Raw genomic sequence first — 17858 nt, forward strand, 5'->3', positions numbered from 1 at the left:
CCATGAGGCAATGAATACACAGAGCAGAGCGAGAGCAGGGCACAGCTTCATCAGGAGATTCCATGAGGCAATGAATACACAGAGCAGAGCGAGAGCAGGGCACAGCTTCATCAGGACATTCCATGAGGCAATGAATACACAGAGCAGAGCGAGAGCAGGGCACAGCTTCATCAGGAGATTCCATGAGGCAATGAATACACAGAGCAGAGCGAGAGCAGGGCACAGCTTCATCAGGAGATTCCATGAGGCAATGAATACACAGAGCAGAGCGAGAGCAGGGCACAGCTTCATCAGGACATTCCATGAGGCAATGAATACACAGAGCAGAGCAAGAGCAGGGCACAGCTTCATCAGGAGATTCCATGAGGCAACACTCTTCAAGTGCCTCCTTGTAACAACCCAAACAAAACATGTAGCTGAAGAGAGTGTGACATTGCATACTTCATTTAGCAATTCAAATACAACATTAAAACCTGCACATGCCCCATTCCAAGAACAGTGTCAATCCAGTTTTATGGTCATAGGCAGATGAGCGCTATATAAGCTGGTCTGGGCTGGATCCAGCAGTCAATACAACTCTGCAATATTATAAAGAAAGTGGACAGTGGAAGAGGCAGTATATCATACTCAGTCTCTAAACATCACAGAGGAAGAGAAGGAAACATCAGTATACATTTGAAATGCCTCCCGCAAATTCTTCAGAGAAACTCAAGCGGAAAGTGGTGTTTAATGTTTAAGTGGAGTTTCTGAATGAGAATTGGAGCGAGCTTTAGTGAGGCGTGCTACGCTGCTCCTCCATCACCGTGACCTGCTTTCCAATCCAGTCTGCAGCACGCTGACCAAAAATAATGTGCTTCTAGCAGGCATGCTGAACATGCAGCTCGGGAGAGAATCGGGAAAGCACTTGTGCGTGTGTGTGTGTGTGTATGTGTGTGTGTGTGTGTGTGTGTGTGTGTGTCTGTGTGTGTGTGTTCATTTCTCCTCGTTAAAAACAGCTCGCCTCTACAGGGTACTCCTTCTATATGCTGCTACGATGCTACAGTATGTGTCAAATCTGGGGAAGAGTAAGCCCTAGTTAGACAATATACTATCCATTTAACATAAATGTAATAAAGCTATTTTTTGCATCCCCGTTGCTTCAAGGTGCCGTGGTATTCTAAAGGTTCTCTGAAAGATACAGAAGGGTGTATGTTAATGATCTCCAGCAGGCTGTGGAAACCAGCCACTTCATAGGTCCTGTCCTCTGCGTTCAGCTGCAGTGTTGAATTAGCAGGACCCTCCAAGGACAAGTTCTACATCTCTGTGTTAGATTAATGCTGACTTACAGCTTGCATGTCATGTTGGGAGCGCTGGGCAGGGTGCTAGGTGTGCTGATGCTGTCTCCCGTTTCACTGGAGTCTAACAGGAAGGTAGTGCCCCTGATCACACACTCATTTCTCCCTCGGTCTCTCTCAGCAGGAGCACTCTGTACGAGTCTCTCTGTGTCAATTCACAGGCTTGCAGTGTAATTACACAACAGTGGAAGAGCAGAGAAAGCTCTTCCTCTGCGAACATTAGCATGCAGATGAAAACGCAAGCTTTGTGGACGGGTCTGAATCCATATACAGATAAAAACAGCAGGAGCTGAAATGCGTAAATAACAGATCACAAGTTCTGTATTAAGGAGCAGTGGTAGCACTAGGGCTGCTATAATGGGATGAGTCACTGCTAGACTGGTACTACAGTGTGATCGCTATGCTATGGAATAGCACACCCTCTCAATCTATTGCAGTATCACATTCACTAGCAGCAATCTTTCAATCTGCAAAACATGAATGACACCCTAGTGCCCTTTCAGTCTCAAAAGCATTTCTCTCTGAATGAACTCATTCACATTACAGTTTGGCTCTTTATTGATACAAATCAATAAACAAATACATCATTTTCTGACTTTCACTAAGAAGACCTGCAAACAGTTGCAGCCAGCTGCTGTGTTTTTTTTTTTATTATAAATTCAGTTTTCAGTTGAATCAGAGAATGTATTCAGCTGCAGGGGAGATCAAAGGCTGGGATGTTTTGAGTTGTAAAATTGAAATAGCGGCAAGGACACAGCAGTGAACCTGCAGCACGCACACAATGGAATAATGGAAATGATTGTATTGAGAGCCCTAGTGTCCAATGCAATGTCCTCTCCTCCCCTCCCCTCTCCTCTCCTCTCTCCTCTCCCTCTATCTCCTCTCCTCATCTCCCTTTCTTTCTCCTCTCCCTTGCTCTCTCCCCTCTCTCCTCTCCCTTCTTCTCTCCTCTTCTCCTCTCTCCCCTCTCCCCTCTCTCTCCTCTCCCCTCTCCCCTCTTCTATCCTCATCTCCCTTTCCCTCTCCTCTCCCTTCCTCTCTCCTCTCCTTTGCTCTCTCCCCTCTCTCCTCTCCCTCTCTCCCCTCTCTCTCCTCTCCCCTCTCTCCCCTCCTCTCTCCTCCTCTCCCAGGCGCGGTGGGGTTGGTGGAGGCTGGGCTGATCCCCAGGCTGGTGTTCAAGCTAACCTCTGAGCTGGAGGAGATCCAGGAGCTCATCCTGGACACGCTGCACTTCTGCCTGTGCGTGGACACCAGCGAGGCGCTGGCCACCGAGACAGTCAGCGTACTGAAGGAGAAGCTGTCCCACTGCTCCGGCCGCATCTGCAGCAAGGCAGCCCGAGCCCTCATGGACATCAGGTGAGCCCCTCCAGCAGATTGATAAATCTGTTGCTCCCCTTCAGTCACTGCGTGTGTAATTGTATCACCTTAAACTCCCTATCTGTGGATCTATTTTATATTGCACAAAGGGTTATTTATTTTTTCAAAGTTTAGGCAGGGCAACATCTCAAACTCCACAGAGTTCACACAAACATTTAAAAATGTGTAAACATTTTATTAACAAGCCGTGAAGCCTTCTGTATACCACTGAGTCAGCTGAGAGACACCAGAGTCACATGTGTGCTGTTTGACATGAGCCAGCACACGCCCTACAGTCAGTGCCCCCCCCCCAATGAAAGTGTGTGCCATGACGCTCTCCCCTTATAGAAACAAGGCATGTACGAGAGAATCATAGAAATATCTAGATTTGGATTTTACTCCTGTATAAAGATGAATACGAAAAATAAAACAAAAAGAAATTATTATTATTATTATTATTATTATTATTATTATTATTATTATTATTATTATTATTATTATTATTATTTGTTTCTTATCCAGAGCAACTTACATTTGTTACAAAATATGACATTACAGATAAGCGCAGTTATGAAATACACTAGTATAGAAATACACTAGAAATACAGTAGTAAATATGATTCAAATAAGAAATCAATAATACAATAATGCATTACGTTTGAGAACGATTTCAACTATTGCAAATATTTTCTTATAAGAGTAAAGTCCATTAAGAGCAAGTAGTCAGTACAATAAATTATAAGAAATAGTGCATTGTTCTTAAGGATGGCAAGTCTTGCTTTCTACACAACCACTGCTGCTTTGCTGAGTAGTCTTTACAAATAGCCGGCCTGCTTGTGACGCAGCTGCTGCAATCTCACCTAAAGTCCTGACGCCCCAAGAGCCGCTGCCCTCTATATTCACCCCAGCTCTTCACGGCATGGTAACCTGAAACACACTCTTCCTAGCGTGCCCCTGGAAGGAAAGCTCAAGCTCTGTGAGGAGGAGGTCATTCCCATCCTGGTGAATCTCCTGGGAGACCCCAGCCCCGAGGTGGCAGCCAGCGCAGCGGGAGCCCTGATGAGCGCCACTGTCACCACAGCAGGTAGGACTGGAGAAGCAGCGAGCAATCCCTTCACCCGCTATTCAATCAGCCCTGCTCCCTGCCCAGACCCTCACATATATGCAGCCTTGTATTGCTAGCACACACATCTTTTTAAAGATGATGGAAACAGGACTGCTATAGCAGAGCAGTTTCGTCGAGATTACTAGCTTGATTAGCCACAAACCCAGGTGCTTCTTATTGAACTCATAGTAAGGAATGGGTCAAACTGCAATGCAATGGGAGTCTTGTTTCTATCCCTGTGTTACTAATTATAATAGGGTTTTGTGAAAGATCAATACATTTGATTAAGCCATAGGTCCATTCCGTGTTTTACCAGGAGCTTAATTAACTGCTAAGAATGAGTAGCTCTATTAAGCTCCCAGTGAATCCTGGGATGGCTCTGCAATGGGAGTCCCCCCACCCCTCACTTTGTTCTTGTCTCAGGTAAGTATGCAGCCCTGAGCGCAGACGCCCTGCCCCCTCTGCTGGGGCTGGTGAGGAGCCCCCAGATGAGCGTGTGCCTCAACGCCGTCAAAGCCATCACCGTGCTGGCAGAGGCCCCCGAGGGCCGCAAGGAGCTGCTCAAACACCTGGACCTGCTGGAGGACCTGCGGGGCCACGATAGTGAGATCACGAGGAGGGCAGCAGAGACCGCCATGCGAGTCATCACCTGGAAACCCTGACGGACCTGCAGAACAGCATCTGCCACTGACAGCATAAAACACTAAATCCAAACGCCAATCATTGTACTCCCCCGATTCACTAAGAAATAAAACTAATTCACAGCTCTGTGTGTTTCTTCTTCCCTAACGAGTGAACAGCGGTGCTGCTTCACATGCATGACACCTTTTTAACAGAGTCAGCTCAGAGACGTGGAAATAGAGACACACTAGCTTTCAAGACCACAGAAGTCTCTTCTTCAGATTAAAGATTAAAAATGAGCTCCTAAATGATTCTCTGAAACTTCCTTGCAGGATTTCGCTTCCCTGGTTTTCTTCACAGCTGCTACATCAGAGCTTGTAGACCCTTCCTGCAGATTGCCAGCTGAATTGGGACAACAATGTGGATCAATTTCTACTGTGCACTTTCTTTGCAATACTAATATCATGTGAGTCAATACAGGTTTGTAAAGGGCTCTAAGCAATAAGGGTGGCCAAGCGTGACAGTTTTCTATTTGTTCAATGTGTATGTTTTTTTGATGCTCACTCAGTTCAGTTAGAAAATAAACCGATAGGCTGCCCTTAGTATCAACCCACTGGAGGAGTCAGAGCCACTCCTCTCTGAAGGCAGCCCTTTACTGGGTGGGGGTCTGCAGCCGGTGCGCGCCTGGCAATGGGAACAGCACAGAGGAGCTGCACACAAGAACTGGACACAACGAGCGTCCATAGCACTGGGCTGGCTGTACAAAGTGTTTAAATTGTTCTGCACAGCAGTCTGGAGTCCCACGCCAGGTTAAGAGGTACAAGTATATAATTTACTACTGCAGGGTCTGGATGGAGGTTTAATTGGTGAAAATTAAATATTTTAGAACAGGATTGGAACAAAGACCAGGAGTGGAAGAGACAGCTTTGGCCGCCGCTGCTTTAGTGCCTGAAAAGCTCTGGACACTGACTGAGAGAGGATCCGAGCCTGACCTTCAAATGTCATCGATAGAGAATGAATCTGGTGAATATTAACAGAGGTGTGAGCAGGGACTCTCCTGGTTAAATGCATTAATGCAGTAACCAAAGCAGCTGTCGAGGGGCCCGCGTGTGACGCTGTTAATTAAACCCAGATTGATGTGCTAGGTAAATGTGGTTAAGAAGGAGAAACGCAGCACAATTCAAAACAGGACCCCAGCTTAGCCACAATCTACTAGTCAATGCAGTAATTAGACCTGAGCCCTTTAGTAATGAGAGAGCATTCATATCAAACATGATAAGACCACTGCATTTCACATTCAATAGAATACCTTCTCAGCTCTCCAATTGAATGAAAGCCTTTATTAGAAACTGGAATTGCTGAAACGCCTCCTATCATGGCACTCCCCCTGCTGGAAGACAACGGAACGACAGGTGCTACAAATTCCACTGTGCTAAAACAATTGAACACGTGAGTACCTCGCCTGCCCCTTTGTTTCTGGGTGTCACAGATCCCCATCAGAGGCACCTGCCCGCCTCCTGACAAGCATGCAGCTGTCCTTTAGTTAAAATACAGACTGGCCCATTAATATAGTCAAAAAACCACAACATGTTTGGACAAAATTGTAATTTGATTATAGCTGCTCTGCATTGCTTTCAAATGCCCATCAGAGTTCAGAGATAACAAATTAAAATTGTTATACCAATACAGGGATGGAAATAAGACTCTTATTGCACAGCATTTTAACCCACTCCAGTTTTAATATGAGCTGGACTATTATTATTATTATTATTATTATTATTATTATTATTATTACAATACACAGTGATCAGTAGTTTAATCTCTAAAATAAATACAGTAAATAATTACATTTGAGAGCGATTTCGCCTAAAAGAAGTAAAACTTTAAAAGATTTGCTTGTAGAGTAAAGTCCATTAAGAGCACGTAGTCAGTACAATAAATGGATAGGAACGATTTCAAATAAGAGCAATTACAACAGCCGTGAATATGGTTACCTTTAGGAGTAAAATCAAGCACAAGATACAGAAAATATCAGTTTGGAGCAGTTCAGTGCAAGTACGAGATGATGCAAGTATTGATGCAATTGGGTGCCATATAGTCCAGTATAGTGGAGAGGTTTACAGGTGCTGTCTGAACAGGTGTGTCTTGTGTGTAACAAGCTCAGGTATGTCTTATTAAACAAAACCAGGAATGGATCAAACTGCTATGTAATGGGAGTCTTATTTCCATCCCTGCTAACTGATGCATTATTAACATTGTTATACTAATAGATGCATGATAGTTACTCGAAGATAGCCCTAAGTGTAGCAATGAAATAGCTGCAGTGTTTAATATTGAGGATAGATTGGACATACAAATGTAGATATGAGGATTTTTTTTTCCTCTGAAGTCTGCACATTTTTAGAGGAGTTATTGTTCCTCAATGCAAGTATTCCCTGCAGTTAAGAAGAGTGAACGAGTCAAACAGCCCCATGCATGAATGGGGTTAGGAAACCCTTTATAGACAAATCCAGAAACAAGCTATTTGAGATGATCCACCTTGTTGTCAGCAGTGCTCTGTGGGGATCACAGCGGTACATTACAACATCTAATCAGGCAATATCAGAGAGAGAGAGAGAGCTGTATCCAGGTCCACAATGCATTACAGATATCTGTGTCATTAAGGAACGTTTTTACCACAAATTAACTCTGGAGCACAACTCTAGCATGTTGCTATGGAAACAGCAGCAGTTGCCAGGGCAGAACTAGACTCCACGGCAACGCTGTTCACTGCAGCCAGAGGATTGCAGAGCACACTGGGCTGGGCTGGCACTGCTTTTCAGGGACAGTGCCCAGCCTAGGAATCATGCTACCTGAATGCAGAATTACAGAAATACAGCGTGTGTTCTGATTTTATCAAAGAAAAAATGTTTTTGGTACTCCATGGGTGAAAACTTTAATTCTATGACATCATATTGCAGCAAACAGTCTGTAATTGCTTACCAGTATGGTGTTACAGAATGTATATATGTCAGTTTTATACATGTAAACAACAGGTGTGTATTTTACTGCGCAGACGCTACAGGAAGCAATGAACGGGCACTGTAGGTGTTTGCTGCTGTGTTATATAGACTAGTTCGATTGCAATGGCTTTCAGTTCCACCTCCCTGATGGAAGACAGTGGCGGAGCCAGGCTTGATTAATCTGAGTATGGTGCTTCCACTTAATTAATGAACTCAGTGCGCACTGAGCATCTCCATTTAACGCGCAAGAAAGGGACTGCGAGCAGGACGCGGGACTGGATGGGGTCTTCCGTCTCTATCTAGCTGCAATCTAGAATAACCACGGGGCGCGCCGTTCAGCTCAGGGGCCATGCATCTGAAGTGAACAGATTAGCCCACCATGATGCACTTGTGCGTTTTTTAGGGGAAGATGTGGAGTCTGAAATGAAGAAAAACACCTGTTTAAAAAAAAAAAAAAAATCAAGTGCGTGCCACGTGTCTTGTGGCGGTGTGGCGTGGTCAAACATTTCAGCACACAGGCTTCATCCTCGTCAAAATTACAGCAAAAGGTGTCAAATTAAAGTGAATATTTATAGATATATTTTTTAAGTCTATAATTTCATAGAATTCATTATTCAATAACCCACTATGCGTTCATACATAGCCAGCACTCCTGTAAATGCCGTGCGTTGTGTAATGCAGGACTGTGTTATGTTTGAGGCGCAGTGTTACTCTTAGACACAGACCTCGCTTTCTTTCTTCAGTCAGAGCTGGAACGAGCGATGTGATTCAGAGACCTTTTCTTTTCTCCTATCAGGAATTTCATCTGAGCAGCAGAGATAATCCTTATTGCCTGACTCCTGTCGAGGCAGTAACCAGTCTCTAGGGATGCTGCTGTTCGGTCTGCTCTGGTCCTGACGGTTCCACCACGACTAATCTGCACGCAAAACCAGCTCCTTGAAGCGGGGGTGCTGTGGGCTCACAATGGGCTCCCGGGAGACTAGCTCCTCCAGGAAAGGGAACGGGAAATCAAAGAAACGACGCTGATTTAATCTGGGAAGGAATGTTTACACGACTGGACAGGATCGGGGGTCAACGTGTGAGCTGGGCAGGGTGTACAGACTCCCCCCCTGCTCCGCCATTCACCCGGCATGCCTTCAATTCACCAGCATGCGCTCTTTAAAACTGCAGTGCTATAATTACAATGTAATCCCCGCACAGATAACTTCTTCAGCAGCGTGCAGTGTGGCCTTGGCTGATGCCTTTATAATGTCACAATCCTTATAGTTCACCAATCGCTGCAAAGTATTTGCCATTCGCCTTCAATTCCCACAGTCACGCCCAAATAACACTCCGGGTGCGTTGACGGAGATCGTCCTGCGCAGATTCTGTGCAGAATATGACAAATTTAGCCAATGGATGCGTTCACGGAGATCATTCTTTGAAGAGCATTGGCTAAATTGGTGAGAATCTGCACGGAATCTGAACGCGCCATATCTCTTCCAGAACATTTTTAAAAATACACTTCAGGTGTTGCAATAGTGATCATGCCAGTACATGAAATGTAACGCCTATTTTAATGGATGACTTTAAGTTTGATCCATTATTTAGCAGAAAACACACAAAACGCGTTTTAACCCCTTTTAGTACTGAATGTTTTCTGTTACTAATGTCATCAAAATATAGAAAGCAGCATGAAAAGAACAAAGATCCCACTCTATGTATGTTTCCCTAACCCTCACTGCACTAAACAGTCACCCAAAAATGAAATTTTAACGGGACACTGTGCAAACTCTAGTGAAGACTCGCTCTCAACTTCCGAGTGAGATGCGGGAATATTCTGTTCAAACACATGGTCATTTTAATTTATTCTGAGGTGACAGTAAGACTGTCTAAATTGACACCAAAAAAATTCACGAAAAATTGGTGAGCCTTGCATTCTGCAGAGACCGCAGTAAACATTTTAATTTCCCCGTACTGTTGCTAGAGAGTTTCATTGTTTCAGACCGGAAGAAAAACGGTGTAACACCGGCTCTGTGACAGCAACACAAGGAAAGCATGGAGAAAGTGTGGCATTGCCTGAATTATGACGAGGTTATAAGACTTTGCTTTAAACCGTGTATGCTTGATTGAAGGAGAGATGGAGGAGGGATGGGGAGAAGAGACTGAAAGAGAGGGTAGGAAAGGAAGAGAGGAAAAGATGGAGGAGGAGAGAGGTACCTGAGAATCAGCACTGAGGTCACTGGGGATGAAACTGGGAGAAGAACTGGCCCACCACCCCACCAACCCCCTCAGGGTCAATATAATTTCTGCGAGACAAAAAGAAATGGGTTGTCCTACAGGCTGGATTCTGTTAAAAACAGTGTGCCAAAAAAACAGTTTTTTTGAAGGCATGAGAACCGCCTATAGCCCAGCCATCCTTGCTGCAATAGGCTGGGAATTCAGCTGCTGAGGGAGTGACAGGAGGATCGATAGGTTTCGATAGGACGGTGTAGGGCTTGCAGCCCGTGTGGGTGTGTGCGCATGGGTGTGGGCTTTGCTTCATGCTTCATGCTGCAGCCTCACCCCTTGCACCCAGTTAACAATGCTCACACTTTTATAACTGGAAATCAAGAAACCATGTGCACTATCCTCTGTAAAATAACGCCTCTAATTTTAGAGCTTGCTAATGATTTACTTGGGGATGTGCAGGATTGGACCAGGAGCTGTGCTGTTACATACAGCATCCCAGAGGAGTCTTACCGGAGGCCCTGCGGAGGAAAACAAACTCTGAGGACGTCTTGCAGCTTCGGCCTCAGAGCCGTATTGCCTCCTTTTGCTTTTCTTAGCGTGATGAGCAGGTTGAGTGAATTGCATGCTGGGGGATGTGTCGTTGCTGTGCTGTGATTGCAGTCACTAGTAAACTAATCCCTCTTCCCCCCTCCCCTCCCCTCCCCGCTCCCTCTCCCTGACATTCTCCTCCTGCGTTCCAAGGATATGTGAGCTCAGCACAGGAATATAGATCTCTCTCTTAGATCTCCCTAGGTATATCTCATCAACACCAGCCTCCCCTCACTCTCCCCTTCTGTCTCTCTAGACTCTCTTCCTCACCTGGTCTGGGGGGGTGTATTCTCTCTCTGGTGCCCCTCTTCTGCCCTCGCTGCTGGTGAGAGCTCATCAGAGGTGGTGGAGCCTGCTGTTGGTCACAGAGGAGCCTTCAGCTACTCCAGTCGTCCCCCTGTTCCCAGTATGAATTCCCATTGATCCACAGACTGGACAGATGGAAGTGTGTCAATAAGAAGCGGGGGGGTGTTTGTAAATGCAGAATTCTCATAATGAAGATGACTAACAGAACTGTGTCAAAAGCCATGTGGGGACTCAGCATGGCAACACGTTAAAAGATGTTTTTGAACACAGGAACTGCTGGTAAAGGAGCACCAGCCAGGCCTGGAACTGCTGAGCAAATTATTATCATGAGAGCACCTTTTAACACAGGTGTAGCTCTAGATGCACGAACGCAGGCGAGCCCGGCTCTTTTGCACACTTGCAATGTGCAGGGCAGCAGGTTCATTGAGGAGCAGAGAGGTTGGCTAATCTTTCATAGGAATCGGAATAGCAGAGAGCATTCGATAAACTATCATATGGGAGCTACAGCTGCAGAACCCGTTTGAATCTGTTCCCTCATGCCGATTCACTCCTGTGTTGGGATGGTCCTTGTAAAAGCTGCTGCCTTGCCTCTTAGTAATATTAGTACATATCGGACTTGCTGCCCAGTCAATGCCTTCGTTTCAGTTTTGCACTGCCAGTCAATATCAGGGGGTGAAAGCATGACAGAGAGAGGTTTGGGAGGGGGTGGGGGTATTGATCCCTATTAATCTATCAATAAATTGCACTGGATGCATTGTAAGCACCACGCCAGTGAACCTGTGTGTGTGTGTGACCCCGATGCACCACCTCTTCTGCAGCACCAGAATGCAGCATTCCCATTGCGCATGTGTCGGGCTGCCTGATCTGCGATTCTATTTATAGCTGATGACGTCAACCATAAATACCCCCCCCCCCCCCCCCCCCATACTGGGGATCCTCAGCGCGCCTGCGCGACTGCGGCAAAGTGAGCGAGTCACTGTGGGAAGCGGCAGCGCGAGAAGAACAGGAGAGAGAGAGAGAGAGAGAGAGAGAGAGAGAGAGAGAGAGAGAAGCACGCAAGCGCTCAAGCGAGTGAGAGAGAGAGCGAATGTGGGAGTCCAATAGCACTAGCTGTGTAGCTCTAGCGAAAAAAAGAGGGCAGTAGATACATTCATAACAAATCTTACGTTATAAAGATTTGGAAACGTTTTTGAAGAGATCTGAACCGCTCCTGTTGTTTTTTTTTTTTCTCCCTGTACTGGCCAGCTTGAGGGAAGCAGCACAAGAAGGGTTCAGAACAGTTGGCTTTCGTTAAAAAAAATTTATTTGACAGGTTAAAAAAAAAAAAAAAAAAAAAAGGAGAATTTTTATTTCCCCTTTGTTTTTTGTGCGTGTGTACCCTTACAATAATATAAAATGGTTGACCGAGACCAGCTGGTGCAGAGAGCCCGGCTCGCCGAGCAGGCTGAGAGATACGATGACATGGCTTCAGCAATGAAATCGGTAAGTACCGAGCCGTTAACCCTGCGTACCGAAATAAACACCACGGCGTTCCAGAACTAGGTTTGAATTCCGCCGGATTCCAATGCTGTTCCAGTCTGCGCGTATCACCGAGAGTATGGGCGTGTATTACACCCGGTGCCGTTTATATCGAGGTCATTTCTATATATTATGAATAATAATAATAATAAATAACATTTTTATTTCAAGACACAACGTAATGGTGTGTGTGTTTTCTCTCTTTATGAATGGTGCAGATATTTCGTTTTAAACACGGATTATTATTTAGTAGCGGGATGAATTTAGAGCGGGATGAAAACGGGTCTGTGGCAGCAGAGGAAGCGTTATAAATGGGGCTGTTAAAATAGCCAGCGGCTCGGGGTTTGGTCATCTGCTATTGATAACGGCGGGGTGTGCGGCTCCTGCGTTAACCCGGTACCTGCTAGGAATCGTTCATGCAGTCTGAAGAGACCGCTCAGGGGTGCATTCGCCCGGGTTAGGGGACATGCCGTGCTGTGGGTGTGGTACAAGGTTAGCTATCTGGGTTATCGTTGCTGGACAAAAGAAAAGCAATCGATTCATTTGGTTTGGTCAGGACTACGCTATTCTACTCCGCCACCGTGCAATGCATGTGTGTTTTGCTAATAATAACGCGTACAGGTATTGTATCCACGCATTCGCATTAAGATTTAGGGTTTCAGTCCTAATATCATATTTAAAACAATTCTCATCATTCTTAGGATGCTTTTTTTGTTTTGTAAAATTGCAAATGATATAGAGAATGTAAACTAAAAATCAACGCACAGCTGTTAACATTATGAATGATGTCTGCTGTAAAAAATAACACAGGCGTGACAGTGTAGTCCGGGTATCTCAGAGACGCCTTCACTGTGTCGGTAATGAGTGATAAACACCGTCACGCATGAAAAGACAAAGACCCGAGTGGAATCAGCCCTGAATTCAGTTTCTCGGGGGGAGCAGCGCTGCATTCAGTAGCTGCATATTGTATTGATTTCAGACTGGGCGTTAACTGCAGCAGCAAGTGGCGAGCGAAGGGAGCTTGCATCCTACTGTATTCTGCAACGAAGGCCGATTAAAAACACATAACCAAATAAAATACTTTTAATACCCCAGCACTGTGCACCGGAGAAGCAGAAAGCGGAGCAGACGTTGTTATCCTGTTTGCAAAGGAGCCATTTGTTCAAACTCGCTGTATAATAATATAATAAACCGCCGCCTATCCTATAGGGACCGGTGCTTCCCATCTGGTTCGGCTCAGGGGAGTAGATGGTGTGTTGAAACAGGCCATGCAGGGGTATTGATGCTCACAGTCAAATTACCGGTATATTTTTTTCCCCCAATTCAATTTAGCGCAGCATACATATATAATGACATGGTCTACCCAGGGTCTACTGTCTCTGGGTCAGTACTGGCTATGGGGCCTGCCTGTTCTGTGCACAACCAAGTGGTTCCTTTTGCTCCATAATGCAACACATTCATATTTCAGTAGATTTTCTATTGCTATGTTTTGTTATACTCTAGTTAGTTTTGTGGCACTATTATTGTCTTGCAGGTTCAGGTTAGGAAAGTGATATACATATCCACCCACTGAGCATACACATATAATTATATTGCAACAGATCAATTACATACAATTGCATTGACAACAATAGCATTTAACTATGACATGTTTGTTTTTTTTCTTTCTAAAAACTGAAATCCGTAGTATGTGGAAAAGCATCCCATAAGAAACGGGCCTGGATTCAGAACAGAGCTTGTAGCTTTCTACAGCTCAGCCTGTCAGGTGTCAGTCAGTCAAAGCAGGCAATGATGTCGCTGCATTGTGATGGCCACTCTGCTGCAGTTGCTGTCTGCTGCCAGTGAATCTCAGCACTAAACTAGACTAGAGCTGGCTGAGCTCTTGGGTACCAGTATTCTTTCAAGTCAGTCCATGGCAGTGTTTCAAAGCTGCAGCTGAAAGAAATGGATTTCGGTAGATGCCACTGCAGAAGGGGATACAGATGCATAATGTTCAGCTAACTGCAACCCATTTAATAAAAAAAGGTTGGATTAATAACACGGCTCCCCTGCTATGTGAGCTCATTGTGCTGAAGTTTCCTTTATGCCCAAAGGAGTACGTACAGCAAAGCAGGACAGATGTGACGTGCAGGGAATCCCCCCTACAGTGAGTGGATCTTGAAAAAAAAGCCCAGTCTGCATAATAAAGAATTTGCTAGCGGAGTGATTTTCTATAGCCGCTCGTACCAACAATCCTCCGATGATGTTACAACATTCTTAAGTACTTTTTTTTTTTTTAAATAGTAGAAAATCAAATCGAACCAGAGCCTGAAAAGCAGTGGCATTCAGCACATTTCTAAGTAGGTCAAACTACAGCTGTTTTCCTTGAAATGATTTGCGATCCTCCTCGCAGGCAACAGCACAGGTGTTCAAACTTGTTTCGTTTCCTTTTTTTTTTTCCTCTTCTCCACCCGAGCAGGTGACGGAGCTGAACGAGGCTCTGTCCAACGAGGACCGGAACCTGCTGTCGGTGGCCTACAAGAACGTGGTCGGGGCGCGGCGCTCCTCCTGGAGGGTGATCAGCAGCATCGAGCAGAAGACCTCTGCCGACGGCAACGAGAAGAAACTGGAGATGGTGCGCGCCTACCGGGAGAAGATCGAGAAGGAGCTGGAGACGGTGTGCAATGACGTGCTGGCCCTCCTGGACAAGTTCCTCATCAAGAACTGCAATGACTCGCAGTTCGAGAGCAAGGTCTTCTACCTGAAGATGAAGGGAGACTACTACCGCTACCTGGCGGAGGTGGCCACCGGTGAGAAGAAGGCAGCTGTGGTGGAGTCTTCCGAGGCTTCGTACAAGGAGGCCTTCGAGATCAGCAAGGAGCACATGCAGCCCACCCACCCCATCAGGCTGGGGCTGGCGCTCAACTTCTCTGTCTTCTACTACGAGATCCAGAACGCGCCCGAGCAGGCGTGCCACCTTGCCAAGCAAGCCTTTGACGACGCCATCGCGGAGCTGGACACTTTAAACGAGGACTCCTACAAGGACTCCACCCTCATCATGCAGTTACTACGAGACAACCTGACCCTCTGGACAAGCGACCAGCAGGACGACGAAGCTGGAGAGGCCAACAACTGAAGAGCTTCAACCCCCTTCCCCCTTCCCACCCTCTACAACCCTCCAGCCTCCCTCCCCACCACCCACACTACCCCCTACCCTCCGTGCTGCGTACCCTGGCGCTGACTGTATCTACTGTCCACACAGCTGGTTCCTTCAGCTGTCCACCCATCACAGCATTACAAGAAACATTTATCTCAAAAATAATAACGTCTTCGTTGGCAATGTTGGGTTTGTGTTGGCAATTTAAAGAGACCTTTTTTTTTTTCTCGCTGTAGTCGCAAAATTAATTGTGCGCAAATGAATTATAATAATGTTAAAGTTTGCAAAGTCAGTTGGCATATCATCATGTCAGTTGGTTAAAATAAAAAATTTAAATAAATAAATGAATGGTGAGAATATTTAATATATTGATAATTTGTTAAGTATTAGTGACAGTAGAATTATTTAATGGGGGCGAAAAATCAATAAATCAGTGAAGTTAGAGAATGATTTGGTGATTGAGCTATCCGAGAGATGTGATGGTTTATCTGCAGTAATGCCTTGTGCATGCAAAAGGAGAAGGATCATGTTTAGGCAACCTGTTGGAACAGGAATATGACTGTCGTAAGAATACACAGCTGTGTTTCTTCAGTTAACAGACTTGAATCCACGCCATTGAAGGAAAATACTCTTCTTTGCCATGTTTGTAATTTATGTGAAGTTATTTGATGTACACATATTTAGGTTCCTAATGCATTACATTTGCTTAAAATGTTTTGATACGTGTATAAGATACACATTTTATCAAGTGTCTGTTGTTTAACTAAAACAGTGTTGAGCGGGTTTTATTTCATTTTTTTCCTTGTGATTTTGTTTTCTATTTTAAACCGTTTGCCTCTCAGTCAGATTGTATTAAGACTACATTGAAATGGACATGGATGGAATGCCAAACTTAAAATGAAATGTTTTGGGTTGAATGGATTCAAATAAATGCTGCTTCAGGTGTATTATCTGCATGTGGCCAGGCGCGTGTTTCCTGGGGTTGGGGGTTTGGTCATTGCTTTTTGGTCTGTTCTGTATTTCTTGCAGGTTTTTAGTCCTCCCATAGTGAGAGAATACATTGGAATCCTGATTTAAAAGGAGGTTTCGGCTCAAGGGAAATGCTTCTCCTCCACTCGTCTCAGGCACACACTGATGAACAGATTCAGCCTGGCAATTTGTTTAAAAACATTACAGATACAGTCTCAAACAAATTTTGCATGTACACGTAGCCCACGAAATCTGACTGAAACAAAAACGGCACAACAGCTTGTCATTTAACTAGCACGGGCAGATGTTAGTCACTGAACCCTTCCTTCAGGGGGATTCTCCAACCCTAAGTAAATGAACTCTGGCAGCTGCTCCCTTGTGCGTGCAGCACAGGAGTCCTGCTTTGTTGTGAATTGAGTGATAATCCCGCGGAAGGGTTTTGGTGTAGGAGTTGGACCAGCAGCTCTCGTGTGCTGATTGACTGCAAAGATCACAGGCCATGTGTTCTTTCGAAGCTAAAGACCTTGTTTGTTCCCGTGATTGTTGGAGAGGTGTGAACCAGATCCTTGCATCCCGTTTAATCAAAATTTGCAGTCATCTTATTCATTTGATAAGTAATTCAGTACCTGCATATGCTTGTACTGGTGTTGTTAGCAAACTGGTGCAGAATGATTCATAGCCTCATAGCTTTAAAAAGAATGATACCAAATAAGGCTACGATACAGCCTAGATAACATGCAGCTGTTTTTGTGTTGGGCATGAGACACTATATATATATATATATATATGTGTGTGTGTGTGTGTGTGTGTGAGGATTCAGGGGCTTGTTTATCCCCCTCATGACTGCCTTGTCCTGACTCCTCCTGGAGAGGAAATCTGATTAGGAGTTCTCTTGAGGAAATTGTTTTTTGTTAATCTTTGATCTAAAAAAACCAAACAAACCATGATGTTCAATGAAGAGCTCTGCATAGAGACCGTTCCTGGCATGCACCCATAACTTCCAGCTTGATCATAACAAAAACTAATGAATTCATTCATATTTACAACCAAGAGATAAAAGGATGAAATGTCTTACATGGGACAAGATGAAATAAAGCATTCACTAAGCCTCTACATCATTGTACAGACAAAATGTAATATGAGTCCTATAGACCAACACTTTGGTGTGGTTGTATTAGCTGCTAGGCAATGCCATTCCCTCCTCTTTCTCTCTCTCTCACTCATGCTGCCTCTCTCCCTCACCCCCTCCCTGATGCAGACAGCAGCGTGGTATCAGGTCTGGTTGCAGCATAGCTCAGTTAGAAAGCCCCCCGCTGCTGACTGTGCAGACTGGCTGGTGCAGCTACTAAAGGACCAGCCTGCGGTAACTGACGGGGCGGGGGCAAGGAAGAAGGGTGTGCATTGTGCCTCTGCCATGCAGTGTCTGTGTCACTCATTGTGCCCCTGCTTTGCAGTGTCTGTGTCATTCGCTGTGCCCCTGCTTTGCAGTGTCTGTCACTCGATGTGCCCCTGCTTTGCAGTGTCTGTCACTCGCTGTGCCCCTGCTTTGCAGTGTCTGTGTCATTCGCTGTGCCCCTGCTTTGCAGTGTCTGTCACTCGCTGTGCCCCTGCTTTGCAGTGTCTGTGTCATTCGCTGTGCCCCTGCTTTGCAGTGTCTGTCACTCGCTGTGCCCCTGCTTTGCAGTGTCTGTGTCACTCGCTGTTCCCCTACT

At 45.3% G+C, this 17858-nt stretch overlaps 2 protein-coding genes across 3 annotated transcripts in view; both read left to right on the forward strand.

The window, feature by feature from the left end:
- The window catches only part of LOC121297304 (radial spoke head 14 homolog), a 56137-nt gene extending 51556 nt beyond the window's left edge, over positions 1 to 4581 (forward strand). Inside the window, exons 4-6 of the mRNA XM_041223545.1 lie at positions 2465 to 2690; positions 3638 to 3774; positions 4219 to 4581. Of these exons, the coding sequence (XP_041079479.1) occupies positions 2465 to 2690; positions 3638 to 3774; positions 4219 to 4457 (602 nt within the window). The 3' untranslated portion in view covers positions 4458 to 4581. The remainder of the gene's footprint in view (positions 1 to 2464; positions 2691 to 3637; positions 3775 to 4218) is intronic.
- A 6957-nt stretch (positions 4582 to 11538) lies between these two features.
- Positions 11539 to 16124, forward strand: LOC121297394 (14-3-3 protein eta). Of its 2 annotated transcripts, none has more exons than XM_041223708.1 (2): positions 11539 to 12005; positions 14497 to 16124. In XM_041223708.1, the coding sequence occupies exons 1-2, from the start codon at positions 11919 to 11921 to the stop codon at positions 15154 to 15156; spliced, it is 747 nt and encodes a 248-aa protein (XP_041079642.1). In that variant the 5' UTR covers positions 11539 to 11918; the 3' UTR covers positions 15157 to 16124. The 2 variants fall into 2 exon arrangements, with proteins under 2 accessions (XP_041079642.1, XP_041079643.1); XM_041223709.1 differs by having other exon boundaries at positions 11540 to 12005; positions 14500 to 16124.
- The last annotated feature ends 1734 nt before the right edge of the window (positions 16125 to 17858 follow it).

This window comes from Polyodon spathula, chromosome 22, assembly GCF_017654505.1.
Source record: "Polyodon spathula isolate WHYD16114869_AA chromosome 22, ASM1765450v1, whole genome shotgun sequence".
In the NCBI taxonomy this organism is placed as follows: domain Eukaryota; kingdom Metazoa; phylum Chordata; class Actinopteri; order Acipenseriformes; family Polyodontidae; genus Polyodon; species Polyodon spathula.